The 21,656-nt window shown below is 41.2% G+C and overlaps 3 protein-coding genes across 3 annotated transcripts; 1 reads left to right on the top strand and 2 right to left on the bottom strand.

Moving 5' to 3' along the window:
- Positions 1 to 466: 466 nt before the first annotated feature.
- On the bottom strand, positions 467 to 3,060 carry tmem254 (transmembrane protein 254). Its single transcript, XM_047029265.1, has 4 exons — positions 2,918 to 3,060; positions 1,793 to 1,896; positions 1,349 to 1,408; positions 467 to 1,090 (listed from the first exon to the last, which is right to left on the bottom strand). Exons 1-4 carry the CDS (start codon positions 3,002 to 3,004, stop codon positions 970 to 972), a joined length of 372 nt encoding a protein of 123 aa, XP_046885221.1. The 5' UTR covers positions 3,005 to 3,060; the 3' UTR covers positions 467 to 969.
- Positions 3,061 to 9,954: 6,894 nt separating this feature from the next.
- Positions 9,955 to 17,787, top strand: LOC124473424 (rho-related GTP-binding protein RhoQ). Its single transcript, XM_047028806.1, has 5 exons — positions 9,955 to 10,483; positions 10,861 to 10,919; positions 15,045 to 15,209; positions 16,042 to 16,137; positions 16,307 to 17,787. The coding sequence occupies exons 1-5, from the start codon at positions 10,342 to 10,344 to the stop codon at positions 16,466 to 16,468; spliced, it is 624 nt and encodes a 207-aa protein (XP_046884762.1). The 5' UTR covers positions 9,955 to 10,341; the 3' UTR covers positions 16,469 to 17,787.
- Positions 16,725 to 21,510, bottom strand: LOC124473423 (GTP cyclohydrolase 1-like). Its single transcript, XM_047028805.1, has 5 exons — positions 20,409 to 21,510; positions 19,941 to 20,050; positions 19,703 to 19,790; positions 19,322 to 19,406; positions 16,725 to 18,958 (listed from the first exon to the last, which is right to left on the bottom strand). The coding sequence occupies exons 1-5, from the start codon at positions 20,680 to 20,682 to the stop codon at positions 18,829 to 18,831; spliced, it is 687 nt and encodes a 228-aa protein (XP_046884761.1). The 5' UTR covers positions 20,683 to 21,510; the 3' UTR covers positions 16,725 to 18,828.
- Positions 21,511 to 21,656: the final 146 nt, after the last annotated feature.

Here is a 21,656-nt window from a genome sequence, read left to right as displayed (position 1 = left end):
CTGACCCACTGAATACTAAAGACATGCTGTGTACTTTTACTGTAGATCAGGGAAGTATCCAGGACAGGCTCAGTTTGGCTCCTTAACCTTAACTCACAGTTCATAACAGCCCAGTAAACCATCTATTCACCGGCTGGAGACGGACAGGCTTCCCGAGGCAGATGATCAGCCACCTGTGACACGAGTCAGCTGGTGCTGCTCAGTCAGAAGTAAAGCAAGTTTCTTTGTTATGATATTGTTCCTGTCAAAGCTAGGATAAGAGACTGCGTGAAAATGTATAGATTTGTTATTTAAACTTTATTGCTCACACTTTACATATTAAAAGAACTCCTATCTTGTATGGCAAAATTGGTCCAGCAATTCAATTTCAAAGGCAAACGTGGGCATTAAAAAACATCTGATGCTGATTTGTGGCTTCTCTTTTGAAAAAAATTGATTATTATAATTCAAAAGTATTGATTCCAGCTGAAGCAACAATTTATTTAATGCCCTTACAAGTTTTAATTGCATAAATCAGACAATGATTTGTCATAATCCCAAATTATGTTCCAGATAAACATGGTTCATAATCTATTGAAAACATTGCTAATTATATTTTAGAAATAATCTGACAAAGTAGACCAATTCCTTTGGGAGGAATGTGTATTATTTACTTTAAATCTAATGTATTATTTACTGTAAACAACTGTTGATACATTTCTACCCTCACAGTTGATCAGAAGGCCTCAAGCTTAGAGAGTGTATTTCTCTTGTTACTATAGTAATATACTATACTAACAACGAAAAAGTTAAGTACCTAAATTCATAATGAGTGAATAGAATTCCATGGTTATCAATGTTAGCAACCCAAAAAAGGTTTCAGAGATTCACAGCAAACTCATTCATAGACACTCAATACTGGCCCAGTTCAGAAGCTGCTTCAACCCATGTATCCTTTTACTAAAGTACAGCATTGTGGTAATTGGAGTCTCACTGGTGTTTAAGCCGGTCAGGCTTGTACTTGATGAGCAGGCCCAGCGAAGCAAAGCCAAACAGTATCGTTTGGACAAACCAAAGTAAGCGAGTCGTTGGTCCGGCAATCCCTTTTGCTCTGCAAAGACATGGCAGCGATTTCAATACCACATTTCAATACCACATTTCTAAAAACAAGTTTAGTCTAAAATTTGACACATACCATATGGTTTGAAACAATCTTCACCCCATTCTCCGACAGTGACTACAGAGTTTATCGTCTTGTGCAACATTTGTACTTGTGTACACACTAGGTGTGGCAATGCATTGTGAGGAGAACTGCTGAGCAGCAGAACTACAGTGACCCCTAGGGGACGCAAGAGGTAGTTTTACTCACCTACAGATCCTCATGGCAACAAGAGCTTCAAATACATGGATGGCCCAGGCTGCCCACCAACTAAAACAGAGCAGAAGGATGTGAATGTTACAGCTCAGTTCTTATGCTATCAAATGGGTCATGTGATTGATTAACAGGGCCATTATCAGCTTTTCTTTTATGGCAAGGAAAAGGCTAACGTTGATTAAGATGACTAATTATCTCCATCGTGTGGGCACTTAGCGCTTCATAAGGATTGGATCCATTGGTGTGTGACAAGATTCATGGCTAATCTATCTTTCCAATTCATTAGCATCATACAAGCTACACTACATTGAAACAATAACATTCAACAACAATATTCATCCCTTACACTCAGGCTATTTGCTGAATGTCTTACCATGGGTAACCTGGTTTTAATGTCAGTAGTGGATACTGTGTTAGTGGGCGTCCACTGTTTCTTACCCTTGTACCATGAGTTCATGATGGTTGTGCACCAGGTATTTGGATAGCGAGCCGAGTGGGCCCAGGTTGTCATAAGGGACATGTTCCGGCATGAAGACTACACACTGAAATACATAAACATTTAGAGACTGTCATCTCATAAAACAACAGAACAAAACAGATAATTCTGTAAGATATTCTACTGTATGGTACCCAAGGCCTATCCAATCCGTCAATTATCCAAGTCAGTTTAGCCTGAAGTGTGTCAAGTCCATAGTTTCATAGTATCATACTAGAATATAGGCATGGATCACACACAACGCACCTGACAAAAAACATCTATTATTCAGGTCTCACAGGGCCTCCAGCTTGTGTACTAAGGTTTATTGTGAACTAACCCACCTTTGACCCTGAATGAGGCCAAACCCATTCGTCTTTGTTTGAACGTGGTATTGTAACTAGGCACTCAGTTAGCACCTGACATTTATCTCAGAGGGAGCAGTTTAGATAATGAAGCAAGAGATGGGGAACTCGATAATGAATGAAATGGCAAGCTTGCCACATAATTAGAGTTTAGCTAGCCTAGTTATCCACACGTATGCCCACACTACTGTAGCCTTCCTAAAAAAACTCGACGTTTTGGATTGCTATTACGTAAACTATGTAGGCCAGCTATAACACATGCATAGCCTTGACTTTTGCCATACTCGACAAATATACTTATCCAGATAATATTTAACCCAAATTGATAACAGATCACTTGATCAACACGGCTGAACTGACTGATATAACCTGAAAAGTGGCTAACTGGCTACCTACAGTACAGTAGTTAGAAGAAAGGTAGCTAGCTCTTGCTCGAACTTAAATTACATTCTAAAATCAAATGTATTTTAAAGTAAGGTATTGTTTAATTGATTCCACACAAAGCAAAATCAGCTAGCTATATAATCAACGCATACAATAATATTGGTTATTCTCTGTCAACTCAGAATTTAGAATTGTTGTACTTAGCTATAGCTACCCGGAATCTAATGAAAGTAACACGTTAGCTTGCTGGAAGTTTAAGTAACACGGGGGCACTGAAAAATAAAACATACCTTATCGTAAAAAAATGATCTTACAACGACATGGGTTCTGTTAACTTACAGTGAAGTATCCCATTGAAAGCGTTACTGTAATTATCCAGAAAAGACTGGTCCTCTTAAAATAATCGCACCCATCACTTTTTGCCATGGTTGCTTGGTTGGTCCCCTTCTCTAATCTGAACGTGCAGTCACAACACAAATGCACAGTGTAAATTCACCCTGCTGATTGAATGTGTAGTTAATAATCTACATACTCTGTAAATTCCCCATGAAGTATTTTATAGAGTGCCATTAATCGGTATGAGAGTGAGGACTCATATATTTTCGAATAACATAACATATTGTTGCAGTACTGATCATTTCTTAATAACTGATCAATATAAATTTTCCGGGAAGTATTTGTTTGGTTGAACTCAAAAGTGCTACAGCCTTCTAAACTGGTCAATGACCCAGGATTAACCATTCTGCATGACAATAATGATACAACCGTTTGATCCATTTGTTGCCATCAATCGACTGACCCTTTCAGTAGTCAAACTATTAGTAGTCTTCAATCACTCACTCACGGATCATTGTATGTAAACCTGTGGACAACATAGGTATAAACTGTAATCAGATGAAGCAGATTCAATATTACAAAAGTAGTCTACGACTAATGACGTAGAGTTATGTTTTAAACACAATGGAAGCATTCAAATGTTGAAGGTAAAGTGCATCCCATGGAAGTATCCTAATTCCTAAAGGTAAGCTACTTTTAACTTACTTTTAACTGTTTACTTTTAAAAATAAACACTCTATAAAGCCACTCCGGATTTAGCTGATTTTGGAGTGTGCCACAAGTCTATGCATAAAATGTGATTAGATTTGGATGATCCATCCACATTCGTCTTTGACCTGAATGAGTGGGACTCTCAGGAGCCAACCTCAACGCATGGAGACACTGATCCTCAGTCTGTCAGATAAGGGGTGAAGGAACCAGGAATGCCTCTGTGTTGTGTAGATGCTGATATTATAAGTCTTTGTATTTGTAGAAAACATGGTTGCGATTCCACTGGGCTCCATGTATGTGCAAGCTAGGTATACAGTCAATGTATATTGTATTAACCTTTTTTTTTGCATCCAAATTAAAGAATTAGTGATGTCACCGAGGTGAAAGGTCACCCTCACAAGGCCTAGACATGTCAAGTTGTCTTAAGAACTCAGTAGTGGGCACATGCTAGCCCATTCAGTCTAATGGCTCTACTCTATCTAAATAAGGAGATAGTGGTCCAATTAATCATTAAACAATTAACAATACCAGTTTTCCCAAGTATACTGACTGTTTTGCATTTGAAAAGAAATCAGAAGTTGCAAAAGTTTCTTTTGAATTTTGCTTATCCTGTTAGTCATGTGAGGTAACCATTTTCAAGTGTATTGTTTTGCTGATTAAGCTCTGTTATTTTGCATATGCTATTAAAGGACTTTCAGAAACCACCTTTTAGTGGCTAATATTGAAATCACAATTTTTGGGGGGCAAAAATCTAACAGATATGTAAATAATACACTTTAAAATGTTATTGTACTTTTAAACAAATTGCTTATTTAAACATATTCAAACAACATTTTCACATTCCAAATATATTTGTAACATAGTACTGTATGAAAGATGCCACTGATCTTGCATGTACTTTGATGGGGACTGCTATGGTTGGTTCTATGTTGGGGTGTGTGTGGGTTGGTCAGATGATCTTAACTTTAGTATTGTAAAGACAGCATACACACCCCCATCCCCCATTCTCTCATTTGCTCCTTCAAAACAAACTGTCACCAATAAGATGACACTGCACAATCAGCACCTCTGATGGGAGGAGTGCTAAGGTGGGCTTGGGATCTCAGGTGATTCATATAAATAGGCCCCTGTTGCCGTCAGGAAACAAAGCTATTCAGACTTTCAGTGCAGGAGCATCTTCACCTACCTACACTCAGAAGAACCGAAGGAACCAGAGACCTCACAGAATTATGTGGAAGGACACCAGCATTGGTAAGGAGATGTCATTGGCTGACACTGAATGTAATTTGCAGCTTTCTGGCTGAATGTAGAATGGCCTGGTTTCTTCTGTAAATGCCTAGAAGTGTATATATGTCTCAGATTTATTTATCATACTGCATGTGTCAAAAACAACATTGACACATTGCAGGACTCGAGTTCGCTTGCTTGTTGATGTTCTACCATTACACAGCATCTTTGCATAACTGTGATTCCTGATTATTTAGTATGATAACATGGTTCACCACAAGTGTTCCATTACAGGGCTATTTTAGTGAGGAACAGTGTTGTAGACAAGCCCAGGATAAGAACTCCTCCGCAACCTACTGTCCTGCCCTGGAGCAATGTCTGACCCAGTCCCTGTCCTGTGTTTTCCCCCTAGAGGCCCCCAGACAGGTGACCTCCACCTCAGGCCCATCCCGGAGCGCCAGCCGCAGGAAGAGAACCAGCTTCTCCAAGGAGCATGTGGAGCTCCTGCGCATCACCTTCGAGACGGACCCTTACCCTGGCATCAGCTTGAGAGAGAGCCTGTCCCAAACCACTGGCCTGCCCGAGTCTCGCATCCAGGTAAAAACATGGCCAAGATGGAACCTTGCATCATCATCTTTTGTATTTAATGGCAGGTCACTGATTTTCATGAAAATATGCATGCGCACAAACACACGCACACAGATATACACACATACAATATGACAATATATAAGACAACGTGCAGGGGATTGTTGTGATAAACAGTGCTTTGTGTTCAAATAGCCTACAGGTCAGAACTGTTGATACTGCTATCAGGCTTTTAGTTAATCTGTTTCATCATTAAGATGAAGTAAGCACTTTTTATCTGCTGGTTTTATTTGGATTGACTTGTAGAATGTACAACACTTACAGCAAACAGAGCAGATACCAACTAGATAAGAGCCAGTCTTTCACTATTTTGTCTATGTGTTTGTTGGTAAACTACGAAAATAATTAACAAAAACACAAAGCAAAGCAGACTATCTTAGTCAACAGCAATAACATCAACAGTATGGCCTTGCAAATATATGACAGAGTACCTTTCCTCTTTAGGTATGGTTCCAGAACAGACGAGCTCGGACACTGAAGTGTAAGGGAGCCAAGAAGGCCCTCTGGCAGTCAGAGACCACTCCCCCGGATCCACTCCCCATGAGCACCGGTGGAACTCAGTCTAGCTCCACCCCTCTGCCCTCCCAGTGCTCACCGCCACCCTACCCAGCACAGGTAAAGCAGGAAGTGGAGGCAGACTGCTTCTATGGCACTTGCCCACCTGCTTACTCTACCCCAAAGGACACTTGCCACTACAGCTCCATGTTTGGCCTTCGCCATAGTATTCTATTGGCCGCCAGCTCCAGCCATGCAGTTGGGAAACCTGGTTACCAGATGGTCCCAGGAGGCTGGCCCCAAATGGGAGACCAGCCATCCCCACTGCCGTCCACGTGGAGTCCTCTGGAAGGGAGCAGCTACAACTCAGGCTCCAGCGAAGGTTTGCTTTATCCAGGATCATCAGAGCAGCAACAGCCCTTCTACATGGCCTGTGGAGAGCCCATGTCCAAGGGCCAGGCTCCATCCACCCCTGACTCTGGCTGCTGGGAGGTGGGCCAGGAGAACTCCTCACCTATGGAGGGCCAGTACTGCCAGTTGGATGGTCCCTGGAGTAGAGCCTCTCCAGAGTCTTATCTGTCTAGCCACCCAGGGCAGGACCTGCATCAGCACACCTCACTGCCTGAGCTCCCTGCCCTGTCCTTGCAGGAGATCTTAGGAGTACTTGAGGGAGAGTGGTGGGAGGGAGACCGTCTGGACCTCACCACATCTGAGGACACCAACGTTTACTAAGAATTTCATGGACTATATGATTATTTTGGTGACCTCTTCATAGTGCAGGATACTATTTGGATTGTGTTTGTAGGACTGTCACTGCTTTTTAAATCCCAATCCAGTTTTGTTGATTTATTTATCTATTTATTGTTTCTTGCACTTGTATCATAATAAATTAATCATCAAGTAATCAACATGTGTCCTTATTTTATTATAATTTTAATATATATATATATATTTCTGTTGTGGCACACCAGAGAAAATGTCCAGATTCCGAAATAGAGGGGGTTCTTGTATATGTGCTTAAGGGGGAGTTAAAGTCTTTCATCTTTATCAAAATCCTTTGGTTATCAGGTCTGTATCAGTTCTCTAGACTGGTGATTCTAACACTTTTTCTATTCCAAACATAAAGTTTCGAAAAAACAAGATAGGACAGGATGCTTGGCTTGTTATTTTCCCCCAAGGGATGCACTTTTGTTATCTTTGGACTCTGTTTGTACTGAATTGGTTTCAAACTAGGATGTGAGCTTCATTTGTTCATTCTTGTGCAGATTCATCTCCAGGACAAACATGATTCAGACACGGCAGTAGAGAACCCTGCCTTCTTTCTTGTGTTCCATCTATACAGTGCGACTAAAAAAGGGTTTCAACCTGTTAACAACAGAGACAATTTGAGAGTCATTCATAGTTACAGCATGTCATTTGTGCGCAGGCTAAAGAGAATAATGCAATGGAAAGCCGCAGTTATCCTATTGCACCACAAGATGTCCCTGTGCAACTACTAAGGTAGGATTTAGTGTATCACAGAAGTTTTTTGAGAGGGATATCTCAGAGGTGTAAATACACAAACCGTGAAAAAATCAACCACTGCCTTGAAGGTTTTCTAAATTCTTTATTTATGGTGGTAAGAATTATGATTTATACTTTATCAATTAAACTCATCCTTGTTGAATGGATTTCTTAACCTTTCAACATAGCTCCCAACTCAAGTGGATTCATTTTCTTTTACTGGTGATACAAAGGATCAATTTAACCTTCAGATTGCTCAATGGTATTTGACAGGGTTACCGTGGCATGCCGACATGGCTGTTCAATGGCTGTCTCCAGACAAAGAGTTTTAACCAGATTGCTTCCTCCCCATGACCTCTCCTGCTTTTTCCCTCCAGCTTATCAGCTGAGCAGCCACGAGTGCGTTTCTGTTGCCCTGACCAACGTTTTCCTGTGACTGCCTCACACACACCCCTGCTCCATCTTGGAACCTCACCTGTAGAAATATACCAGCACAGTGAAGAAACAGGCATTAGAGTGGTTCTTCTGCAGAAACACAATTCATTTTCATTACAATTCCACAACCCAGATGAAAATATCCATACCCAAAGGTAAATGAAGCATACGGAAAATGCACAAGAAGCTGCTGTAGCTCAAAATGTTTAATTCCACCAAGGCGAAGCAAACACGCACACTATTATCACGCACACAGATGTGTTATGCTTGCACATCCTTTCATAGATAGTGTTCATTTGCCCTCCGTCTAACAAGCTGGAGGAAGACAGGCGTATGAGTGATGGTCCTCAGCTGCTGCCAGTCCAGGGATGAGCCCAGCTTTCACTAAAAATATGGCCTGTAATTTAACCAAAGCCTCCCAGCGAGCCTGCCCTGCACACTCTAATTTAGGAGCTCATCTCAGCTTTGTGATTGCCTGCACAACTCTCTTCTGTCTTGGTGCTACGCATCTTCACTTTAAATGACCAACAGATGACGGATGCTCTTTTGAAGATGTGTATGTGTGTGTGTGTGTGTGTGTGTGCACAGGGGGGTGTTGTAATGAGAGGAGCAGAGAGACTACCACAGATGCAATGTAGTATGCAGACTGTGGATTACTTAAACACAAATATATTGCTGAACATGATAGATATAATAGTGCAGTTTGAGTGAAAAGTTGAATCTAAGTTCTATTTACATTAATTTCTGAATATCTTAAGAACTCCCATGCTATTCCAGCATGACATTTTTCCAAAAAGCTTCTTGCAATGTCTGTTTGGCTTTCTCAGTCTTCAATTCTTCCATCAAATGTTAAATGTGGTATTAGACCATGGTACCACTGTATAAATAAATGTGCACATCGTTTTTTTAAAGTTAGGATAATACAATTTTGCATTGTCAATATGGGTCATTGTGTCTAGTCAATTTACTGTAGGCTGAAATGTCTTTTTTTATGGTCTGAATGCTGTGTATATACTCACCATTAAAGTAGTCTTGTTACAGAAATAGCCAGTTGGTATTAAATGTCACCCACTAGGAAATAAGGCCAGCAGTCCACTAATGAACTCATGCAGCTGACAGGACCTACTTGTCAACAACAAAGTTAATACACACTATAAGTTGTGGAGCAGGGGTACAGAAATGTACTATGAATTGCCATACGCAACAGTTCATTTACAAATAGCCAGCGTCTAGTTATGTGATTTCAAATGTTCCTTGGCCGTCAACTACTGCATAGCTACTATAAGTAATATTTACAACACCTACAGTGCAACATGATTTTGACAGCAAGGATGAGGTAATTGTTTGGTCACGTGACAGCTGCAGCAACTGTCAAATGTGATGACAGCGCTACCAGGACGGTCGGAGCGGCGGCGCATCCTCAGCGCACTGCTCCTGCTGCTTGCATGGTCACGCCCCTTCAAGCCGATTGGAACACTAACATCTGGCTAGGGAACATCGTCAAATACAGTTGATAAGAGATGAAAGTGTACAAGGTAGCGAGTAGACATACATTTTGCACTTCTTGAAAACCCATTGGCTTTAGTTTCAAATATAAAAGAAGATGATCTGAATAACATATTCAGGATGTCAGCTACATTCTGATAGGCCTTAGCTATGCAAAAATAATCTCTCTTTCCGGAGGCTATGCCCCTCCCCCTCCACGATTTTATGAAATGAGTGGAAAAGTTATCATGCATTTCAAACTTTATGATCAAGTCACATGATGTCTTTAAAAATCTTTAGACTACTGCAAACTGGTCTGTTGCAACTGAGATGATTGTAGAACTGTGTTTGAGTCAGTGCTGTTTCAACTCCTGGAGGCTACGGTTATTATCCTGAAGTGGTAAGTGGGAGAAAAACGTAGGGAACCCGCAATTGTGAACGCAAATTTAGGATACCACTTGTGGAGTTTGACTAGAGCCCCTTGGTCTCAAGTTCTAGCCCCGCCTCTCCAGCAAACGAACCCACATTGTCTATAGGCTACTGCCAACCTAAACGAAACGAGGGACCGAGAGCCAAGGGGCGAGCTGGGGAACAGGCGCCGTGACTTCCACGCTCGCGTATTGCAGACTGTACTTACAGACCTAGGCGGGGGACAGAGAGATGTTGTCACTGAGTTAATCCATTTCTGAATAAGAAGTAGTGAAACCTGCATTGTGTGTTTCGTCTGTATATGAGGAGCGAGAGGAAACCCCCATAATATTTACTGGCAAATTTGTGATACGTGGACGGTGGGAGAGATGCAATTCCAATTGATCTCGGTGAGTCGCGCAATTGGACTCAGACGCTGGTGATGCCTGTCGATTGGGGATCACCGTGCAGCTCAGGAAAACAGGGCGTCGGAGGATTATGGTTATGTCCGGATCATGGCAAACGGAACCGGTACTATTATGTTGAAATGCGTTGTAGTTGGTGACGGTGCTGTGGGTAAAACATGTCTGTTAATGAGCTATGCCAATGACGCCTTTCCCGAGGAGTATGTGCCCACTGTGTTTGACCACTATGCAGGTATGGGTAGTTTTTACTTTAAACCTAAACATTTATCTATGAGCCTAACCATTAGTGATTGCATAATCCCTATGCTTGCACTCAAATTGCTTAAACGCCTGTCTAGCAAAAGTTGTTAAAAGGATGTAAACTAGGCTAGTAAAATGATATCCCTGGAATGTGTAGCATAAACATTTATTTAGAAAATAGCCGTAGTTTCACAATATTATTCAAACCACTTGTTTGCCTTCATTTTATTAGGGGGAGGAGGGGAGACAATCCTTTCTCCCCATAGCGCTCTTTCTCTAGCTCTCTCTCTCTCTCTCTGTAGCTCTCTCTCTCTGTAGCTCTCTCTCTCTCTGTGTCGTTCTCATCCAGCCTTTGTGATTGCTTTGCAGTGAGTGTCAATGTTGGCGGGAAGCAGTATTTATTGGGATTGTACGACACAGCTGGTCAGGTACAGTTTATTTTAACTCTGGCTCAGTGCCAAGCATGCCACGTCCAAGGACATAATTTCTCAGTCTCTCTCTTTCTCTGTCGATCCCATTTGTCTCATGGACTGGTAACCAAACCACGTTGCTCTAAACACACCCACAAATTTCAGTTTGGAAGTTAAGCTGCAACAGGTGATGGTTTTCACACATGGCTGTGGAGCCAGAGTCTGCTGTGTGTGATTGACAGTGCTGGTAGTGAGTGGTCTCAATAGGTCTATTATGTGGAGAACAGGGGTCCTATGTCCAGTAGTGATGTCACCATCTTAATGGGACTGGCCAATGCTTAGGCTTTGTCTTTACAATGTAGCATTATGTTACAAGAGTATAGTTCAACTCCCACTGTGCGCACACTGAAACGTGTGTATTCACACACATACTGTAATGTTTCACACTCTGTACACAGCGCGCATATAAACACGGCCACTTTCCGTGGCCCTCCACTCTCCCCAACGGTTTTTCCGCCATCTAAAAGTGGCAAGTGACACACAGCAAAGAATAGTTCACACTTCTCAGGACCAGATTTAACTGTGTGAAGTCCAAATGTGTCCTGAGCTGAAACCCAACCCCCTCGCTGGGAAGGTGACGAGCGCCAAGAGGACGGCTTGGAAATATTCAGGGAGTCCATTGTTAGAAAATCAATTCCAGGAGCAACCTTCTGTCTCTTCAGAGTCAGTACAGAATCAAAGCCCCAACAATCAAACATACGGTCCAGACCAATTATATTCTTTTGAAGAAACATGTGGTTGTAAATCAGTTGCCAAGGGACCCAGGCGTACAACTTTGTGTTTGTTCCTATGTGTGTCAGAAGCAGCATATTTGTTTTTAGCTGATTCAAAACGCTTGTGAAATGGAGAAGTTACCCGGATGTCGAGTGTGGGTGCTGAGGCCACGGAGAATAGAGTTACTGCTCAGCCTGCACAGCCCCTTCGCCCCCACCTCATCTGACCTCTTTATGCAGAGCACAAGGCCAGCTGGTAATGTTTATAGCTTCAGCATCTGATCAAAGACTGGATAGAGAGAGAAGGGGAAGGCAAAATAGAGAGGGAGAAACCGAGAGAGGAAGAGGGAGAGACAGGGAAAGAGGAAGACAGAGAGACAGAAAGGAGGGGGTGTGGGTGAGAGAGCGGATTTTCAGACCGCTAATTCGGCCCATAGAGGTGACCCAGAATGTGGATAAACTAAATCTTTGTACATTTTCTCTCCCTCTGTCTCTGTTAGTGCAAACCACCAAGCCACAGACACCAATTCCTCCTCTCCTTTCTGTAGTCTTCACCTCTGGCTCTGCATTAAACATGTTTTATTGTCTCCAAGGACTTTTTTAATATTTATATCCCTGGCAGGGGGCTGGAGCTCCCACAATTCTTTGTTGTTTCAGAGGATATCAGTGACCCATTTGCACATGATGGAGAGTCATGTATACCCTTGTGACCCCATGTAACAATAACATCAGAAAAATATACCAGGGTAACATAATTATACCAGACCAGTAATAGGGGTAAGTTATTGTGCTCTGACTGTGTTTTTGTATGCCGTCCCATCCGGACATACTACATGTAGCCAGACATGCAGCCCATTCTATTAGTTCTGAACGTGTAGATGCAGAACTGAGTAACGAGTCTTTATTTATTTATTTATTCATCCTCCCCTGCTGTTGCTGCTCTAATGTGAAACTAGCAGCATCACTGTTCTGGTGGAGGAAACAGGAAGTGGATATCAAGTGCTGCTGTACCCATGGCAACACTGCCCCAACCGCCGCCGCCCCGCTTCCCTCTCCCAGAATCCGCCTTACTCATTCCTACATTTCTACTACTTTGCTACATTAACTCATCCCATAGCCAGCCCTTTTTGGTACAGTTTTTGACTCATCCGCCTTAGAATCCGCCTTACTCATTCCTACATTTCTACTACTTTGCTACATTAACTCATCCCATAGCCAGCCCTTTTTGGTACAGTTTTTGACTCATTGCCCTAATGTGGCCCAGTGACCCCCAGACATCACAGCAGGGGGGAGGCAGTAAGTGGGCTTTACTCAGCCATAAGGGCCATCTTTACTGAGCTGTAGCCTTATGTAGCTAGATGCCCCTTCTGAACTCTTAAGCTGTCTGCTGTTGATGAGCATTGAAGCTTGTTTATCACGGACCGTGATTGCAAACAGAAGGAGTACTTAAAGATGCATTTCCCCTCCATTGAACAGCATCCATGTGCTTCGCCTCAAGGTATTGCCTAACTTCATGTCCAATAAAACCCATAGATAGAACTCAGAAGCGTCTCCTTGCGCTTGTTTTCCTAGCCAGCGGCCATGTTTGAACAGGCGTCTGTGTCTCTGACACCGCCAGCCAAAGTGACTGTGGAGGATGAGGGGGAGGAGGAATGACTCACTGATATCATAGCTCTCATATGTCACTGACTCAACAACACACACACAGTGGGCATGCCATGCAAAGCCTCACCCTCAAAGAAATGTATAGACATGTATAAGAGAGGTGGTATGCATATAGCCTGCTTATTAGCACTCCAAACACGCCCTGTGCTCTCTCTGTCTCTATCTCACTCTACTAATCTTTCACTCTTTACACCTCTGTCTCTTTTTCTGTCTTTCCTTCCCCTTCATCGGCACTCATCTCCTTCATACTACTTGATAAACACACGTAATGTAAAGGTGACATTTACATACATGACATAAGGTAGGTATGTACTAAAGACACAGTGTGATAATCAGAGAGATCTACAGCTTCAGCTGTCGTGGTACAACCTGAGACGTTGCTGTGTTTACAGTAAGCTGCTGCGACGGCGGCAAGACTGTGTTCTGCGCGTATACTGGGGGATGAATGTTGCTCCTGTACACACACACACACACAAATACACTCACTCTCTCACAGACCAGTACAGACACAAACACTCACATGATCTTACACAAGACATCTTGAGACATCTCAGCCCTCTTTCTATGTGATCTGGTCATGTTTCCAGGAGGGCTGATAATGTCAGTTCCTTCAGAAACTGTCTACAACTCAGCAGTATATCTGCCCAACTTCTAATCGAATATGTACATAATATAAACGTTCCTATTCAAAGTCATAGACAAGCTATATAATTCATTAGCATACAGATTTATTTTCCTCATTAGATTTATATGTAAACGACTTGAATCAGATGCCAGAGTATTCCTCTCTCAATAAACTTTACAGTAGCACTGAACCAAAGTGTGATTGTTGTGACACTGAGAGAGTGAAATAAGAGAGAATGTTGGCAATTTGTATCGAAACATTTTATCTTCCGGGCAGAGGGATGTTGATTGATTGACTGAGTTTGACTGGATTGGGCTGATTAGACTTTTCATTTGTATGACCCCACTCAAATCATACATCACTACACGTCCACATCATTCAGAGGGATTGCTCATGAATATACTGTAAGTATGTGGGGATGACACCGGACCTAATATACACATATATTTACTTCTGTGCATATACAGTAACAAGCTGCCAAAGGCGTTTATCAGTGACAGGCAAGAGAGTGTGGGATTGCTTTTGGTAAGGAAATCCTTGATCATGTCACTGTGCAATAGTTTGAGGCATATCGGAGATGGCAGTTGCAGTGGCGAAAAAGCTCTCATGCCTTTCTTCTTGATTTCTGTGAAGTACTGCAAATGTGAAGAAATCCCTTGTGGCAAATTGTGACAGAGACAAAGCAAAATATTGAAAGACAGAGGTCATCTGGTAGAATCTGCATATTCCTTCATTTTATAACCTAATGCTGGAATGGCTAATTTTTTATGCGCATCGCTCTTGTCATAAAACTGCTCACTACTTTCATAAAACAGCCTATTCGCTTGGAAGAACCCAGCAGATACTGTAAGCATAGCAGTGTAGTCTCTCTCTTTCTGTAACTCTCTCATGCGGTCTCTCACTTTTTAAAAGGATGACTGTACACTCACTGGACTCATTTTTCTTACAATTGAATAATTTATGAATTATAATTCCGTACATGTGATAAAAGGGAGCTGCAAGATGATCGACCCTCTTCCTGACTAAATGACTAAATGTTCCTCTCCTGTCTCTCTACCTCTCAAACACACACTTTTCCAGGAGGACTATGACCGCCTACGGCCCCTGTCCTACCCTATGACCGATGTCTTCCTCATCTGCTTCTCTGTGGTTAACCCAGCCAGCTTCCAGAACGTTAGGGAGGAGTGGGTGCCGGAATTGCAGGAATATGCACCTACTGTCCCCTACCTGCTCATAGGAACCCAGGTGAGTGTGGTCGATGCAGCTAGTGTTTTAAGTATATACAGTGTACATTAGAACTCATTCTCGCTTTATTGATATCACTGGTGCCTATAAAATGCTACTACCAAACACCACACTCAGATTACACTCACTTTGGACTATTTAGAGCTCTCAGATGTATTCATATTGAGGACCATCTCCATGATAAGAACTCGCTAGTCTACACATCAAATCCACAATTGTTCATAACTCTGTTCGTGTTCCCTGACAAGCAGCAGCAGAGCATGGGCATAGTGGTGTAGAGGTTAGCATTGTAGACGTTTGATTTATTGCACTGTCAGCTGATATTTACTAGTCTTTTATCCCTTGTCAATTAATCAGTCGGTTGCCTGAGTTGCATGCTAATGTAGGTCCATAGGTTCAGACATGAGACCGGAGCCACATAACTGCCAATCGGTGCACACTGTGGTAGCCTCAACGGGAGTTGCTTTGTCTGAAAGTACTGTATGTACTTAAGTTATGCATGGGGAGTGTGTGTTTTATAAGTGCATTCATTAAATACAAAGTTTTTTTTACATGGGGTCTATGTGCTTTGCTTTTAAATGAATGTGTGCACAGTAGATGACGGGACGAATAGGCCTACTATTAATTCCATGACAACACATAGAGTAGGGTAAGGGAAGTAGATTTAATATAAAAATGCCACACAGCAAGCAGGCTTCCCTGATACATTTATCATTGTACAACTGTACTCTCATATAATAGAATGCATAACTCAAGACTTTGCCTGATCCTTCACAGTTGAGTTGTGTATCTGCTGACAGGAAGCCTGCTGCGTTATCTCCATTCATTTCAGATTGACCTGCGTGATGACCCAAAGACCATATCCAAGCTGAATGACATGAAAGAGAAGCCAATCACCACTGAGCAGGGCCAGAGGCTGGCCAAAGAGGTATACTGCTGTTAGCAGTGGGGAGGGACTGTGATTTGAGAGGGGAGCTCACTGAGCAGGAGAGTGATATAATTCCTTCTGGTCTGGTTCGAATTTAGAGGAATTCTCATTTGTGTCTTCTGATTAGTCTTTGTTTGTTTGACGGCCCGTGCATCGTTTCTTTTCCCAGATTGGAGCATGTTGTTACGTGGAGTGCTCTGCCCTGACGCAGAAGGGACTGAAGACTGTGTTTGATGAGGCCATCATCGCCATCCTTACCCCCAAGAGGAAGAAAGGAGCCCTAAAGAGAAGATTGGGGCCGCGGTGTATTAATTGCTGTCTTATCACGTGATGCAAGGCAAAAGGCAAAGCCAACAACCAATCTGGATACACATCTGAACTGAGGACAGAGACGTCATAAACAGGGGAGAGAGTGACCGAAAGACGATGAAATTGATGTAAGAGGAGACCATCTTAGATTTGGGCATCGCAAAAGCTTCATGTGTTTCCTGCTGTCTGTGGGGTGATATTGCAGTTTTACAACCAAAGGAGCACAGACCCAAGTCAATATCCTCAGCAAGACTGTATAGGCCTCCCAAAGTACCTTATTTTTTAACCGTTTTTTAATCCTTTTACTTGTACAAACTTACATTATAAACTGTAAGGAAAAAAGTATGCATTTTTAAGTTTTGAGTAATTGTTTTCTAATATCATTCATAGTTATAAATAGAGGAAGATGGAATGAGTTGTACTGCACTCTGTACCTTTCATCCAGGAGCTTTACATGAGTTTAAAGGTCCACCTCATCTAAACAAACATTTTCTTTAAGAAACAGAATGGAATCCCTTTAGTATAAAGAGTGAATATTCGTGTTTGAAGAGTGACTCCTCCACCTATCCTTTGTTAAGAAAACACTATAAGCTCTATTTGGTTTGACTTGCAGTGCAAATATAACATGAACCTGGGTTTATGCCCAAAGAACTGAATATGACTGTATAGAATGGATGTTAACAGGGAATGAGACAACCCAATATGTCCATTTTAATTAAGCACATACTATGTCTTATCCCTACTCCCCATCCAAGCACAGTCTCTAGACAACCTCCTTACTCACTCTGGCTTCTAATGCCAATGACTGGAGCACCGAGTATTAGTTTGAGCACAACTCCCCTACCCAACCACAATATCCCCACAACTTGCACACTTAAACCCAGTTTGACCCTCTACCCCCTTCTGATACACTCTCTCTTTCAAACCTCCTACTCTCCCATACCCTATCCAAGTTAGAAGGAAAATACCTTGAATATTTGTCAGCTAAACTGAAAGATCACCAGGATTGACATTTGAACGTTTATTCATTTATATTGATGTATAAAGGTGCCAACTCCATTCTAAATGACTGACCTTATAGTTTGTTGTTTCATTTTAACATGTTTATGAAAAGCTTTAATGGTAACGGTGCTCCTTTTCTGCCCAAACTTGCATTTTATTATTTTAGTTAAGCACTCCCAGCACACTAGGGAGTTAACCTTCTCTCTCCGAACAGGGAATGTTGAGCCTGAACACATGCTGTTGAGGTTAATGCCTCAGGTCATCCTGAGTACATGCAGACACCAGTGTAGCCTCTTCCCATTCAACTTCTCTATTCTGAATAAATGTGATTACTGTCAATCTATTTTGGGGTCTTATTCAGAAACAAGCGGGTTTACCACTGAAAGAGGCATGAAGGCACAAGCAGGTGAGAACACTGCTGTTTAAAATGAATGGGTACTGATGAAATATCCATCTCTGGTTCTTGAGCATCCTCCACTGTCCAATTTTCTCCCAATCAAAACGTTTCCACAAAAAAAATATGTAAAAAGAAGGCACCCTTCAAAAAATGTATTTTTAAATTGTCAATTGAAATGTTGTCCAGCAAGACCTCATTTGAGTTTTTCCATAAAGTGCCTGTGATGCAACATGTGTGACTTTTTAGGACTTTTTTTTCTTTTCTGTGAAAATAGCTTCTCAAAAAACATTACAGAGGACACTTTATCTTGTGTCCTGAGCAAGGCACCCAACGATTTTTATTGAGTGCCCGGTTTTCAAAATAATCGAGCCATGGACACAGACACAAACAGATTCCAGGAATTATAGATGACAGAAGCCTTCTTGAAATTGTCAAACTAACGAAATCTTTATTTATTTGACATGAAATTGATCGGTTCAGTAACATTGACATAATTTAAGGTTATGGAGGTGTGTTTGTGAAACAGCTGTAGTTACTGTAGTATTATCACCATTGGATTAAGGGTTAAGTCCAATCAACTCTAGATTGGCAGCACTTGCTATTCTATAAATGTGTTGTTGTTTTTTACTGTGAACATATACATAATATACAGATATACGCAACAGTAACAATGGTGTCATATCAACATTATCACAACCTCAGGACTACTTATGATATTACATATAACGCAACATGTATAAATGAAGGAAACCCTAAATAATGATAATGGGTCCCTGTTCGTTTTTTGCACCAATCATTTGACAATAATTCTATAAATGCAGCAGCACCAGTTGAGATGAGCCCTACAGAGACTCTTATTCGGGGGGAAAACTACAGAAGAGAATGCTTGACATCAACTTAGACTGTCAGTGAGATACATAATACAGGGAGGAAAGAAAAGAAAAAGGCTTTGCTTGGAAAGCCCCACAGATAGTTTGATTGTGTTAGTTCCTCTTGATCAGAGACAGAAACTCCTCACGAGTCTTGGGATCCTCCTGGAACACTCCGATCATGACGCTGGTTGCAGTTCTGCTGTTTATTTTCTGGACACCTCTCATCACCATGCACATATGACTGAAACACATAACATAAAAGATTAGAGTACCATCTTCAGTTAATAGTTTTAATTCATTGAACGAACTGACAAATATTTGTGATACATGCTCAATTTCAAACTTAAAATACATTTTAAAGCTCAGAAAGGTATGTAATAGTTTGACAAACTATCCCCGGGCATAGTTTTGATGTTTTACATTAATATGAAAGTTATAAAACTGGTGCAGTTTTAATGTGCTTTCTCTCTCCCTTACTGTGACATTTAGTTTAAAACAAACTATAGGTTTAGCATGCAGAATTTACACTGCCATTGAATATTTTCTTTTTGAAAGATAATGTACAATACATCCAGGAAGAATATGACAATGGCATGCCACTTACCCTGCCTCAATAATGACTGCAACTCCCTTTGGCTCCAATGCCTCCGAGATAGCAGTTGCAATCTGTCTGGTTAGACGTTCCTGAACTGTAAAAAAATAAATAAACATGTTACATAAACAGTAATAATAATAGAGTAGAGAATAGAGAATAACAGTAAGTAATAAATAAACAGTAATACATAGAACTGGTTTGAGGGGATTAACTGTTGACATTAGTCATCAGCATGCTAACTCAAAAATTTGATCATGACGTGAATATGATCAGTGACCTTTGCACTTTTGTAAAGCTCTCTCTTGGAAGTCGCTTTGGATAAAAGCGTCTGCTAAATGAATAAATGTGAATAATAAAAATAAATGGGATATAGTTCAAGAGCAGACATACCTTGAAGTCTTCTGCTGTAGATTTCAACAATTCTTGCTAGTTTACTGAGACCAACTACTTTGTTGTTTGGAATGTATCCTATGTGAACCTATTGCGGTGAATGAAAACAAGTTATGTAATACATTTTGGTTATCAAATAATAGGATGGTTTCAAAAGCCAGCCATGATCAGATAGTGAAATATATTTATTCTTATCATTATTTTTTAACATTGGCCTATTAATGCAATGTTGTTTTACCCTGCCAAAGAAGGGCACCAGGTGATGCTCACAGAGGGAGAACATGTCGATGTCCTTCACTATTACCATCTCACTGTGGTTCTCATCGAAGATGGCATCATTCAGGATGTCTGAGAAAGGAAAGGTAAAAATGGTTAAACATCTATAAACTGAAGTGACTTGAACACGAGTAAATCATTTTTTATTTATTCTGAGAAAAATTGTGGTTTTAGACTTTAGACTACTGAATAGTTCCCATGCAGCTTCTTCATCTACGTATAAAGCATGTTTGCCTAATTTTGAATGCATTTTAAGGTTCAGAAAGCGGCTTTGTTGGATGTGATTGCCTGACTAATGAATTATACAGTAAAATAGTACACGGTAAGCTACTACAAAGAAGATTAAAACAAATCTCTCGTTGACTGTTGATTTGTGATCAATAAATCTCTTGAATTAATGTTTCAAGGCCAGTCCATAAAAACGTCTCACCTTGTACAGTCTCATGGTAGCCTTTGGTAAGGAACTGCATAGCCTTTGCTGCGCGCAATGGTGTGCGTAAAAGGCCCTCCCGTTCGGTGTCCTCGCCCAGCTCTCTAAGGACAGTACTGTAAGCCCCTTCAATGGCAGAAAGCATAGACACATCTTCCGAATCCTTGTGGGATTTCACAGGTATGCGCCCTTCTGATAATTGGAACCCAACGCTTCTTTTGTTCAATCCGTTGATATGTTCTGGAACTATTTTTCCATTGCTGACACTGTTCATTTTTGAAGACTTTTGCTAGAAACTGGGTATTGGTAAATTGATTGAAACCCCCCCACTATTTTTAGGTTGACTGATGGACAGATGGATATGCAGGCTCTGATATTTGCTGGAAGAATGCAGAGATTTTCGCTAAGAGCAGACGGATGGGATGGTTTTATCCTAAGCCCTATTTATGGGAGTACATTTAACCGTGAACCATAAGCATAACACATCAGTTATACATATTTCGTCACGCCTTCGGTCCATTGGTATGGAGTGACTTTTTAAAAGTGCAACTAAATGGAATATTAACTATAATCAATTTTTGGACACCAGGCGAACAATAGTAGCCTAAATCGTTTTGTAACAAATCATTCTAAGACTAGTGAGACAATCTCGTGGGTGAATCTCGTGTAATTCCTCCTTCCTGCCTCGTGTAGGGTGGCCGCATGTAGGCTCACATGACTTTGAGAAAATCCTTGCGTATGTGATATAAATGTGATATTGATAAGACATAATGCTGAGTCATTGGCCCATGTGCATTAAACTGCAAATGAGTATGCACACACTGTGTGGCATTCAGTATAATTTCTTTGTGCAGTTAAGATTGTTGCAGGGCTCCCAAGTCCCACGCATTCGCCGTGCTACTCACGCGTTTCCAACATTTCTCCTGCTTTCATGCATCACCTTGTATTTTCACGTTGAAAAGTAAGGGATAATTTCGCCCGTTATATACACTTAATGGACGAGGCGTAGGCATACAGAGGGAAGTTTACTGCCCAGTTGATAGTTGTCTCGGGTTATACAGAGTTAAATGCCACCTGGTACTGATGAATTAAGCAAGTCATATGTTGAGGAGCATTAAATATAAAATTGCAACACTTGGAGGTTGTTACAGTGATTCTGGTCTTTCGTTTAAAACACATATCAGATCACTCAAATGTGCATCACAATTATTCAACTCTTCATACAAACATTTCTGAATGATCTTGACA

The sequence above is a fragment of the Hypomesus transpacificus genome, chromosome 11 (genome assembly GCF_021917145.1).
Source record: "Hypomesus transpacificus isolate Combined female chromosome 11, fHypTra1, whole genome shotgun sequence".
In the NCBI taxonomy this organism is placed as follows: Eukaryota; Metazoa; Chordata; class Actinopteri; order Osmeriformes; family Osmeridae; genus Hypomesus; species Hypomesus transpacificus.
This window is presented reverse-complemented; position numbering and strand designations above follow the sequence as displayed.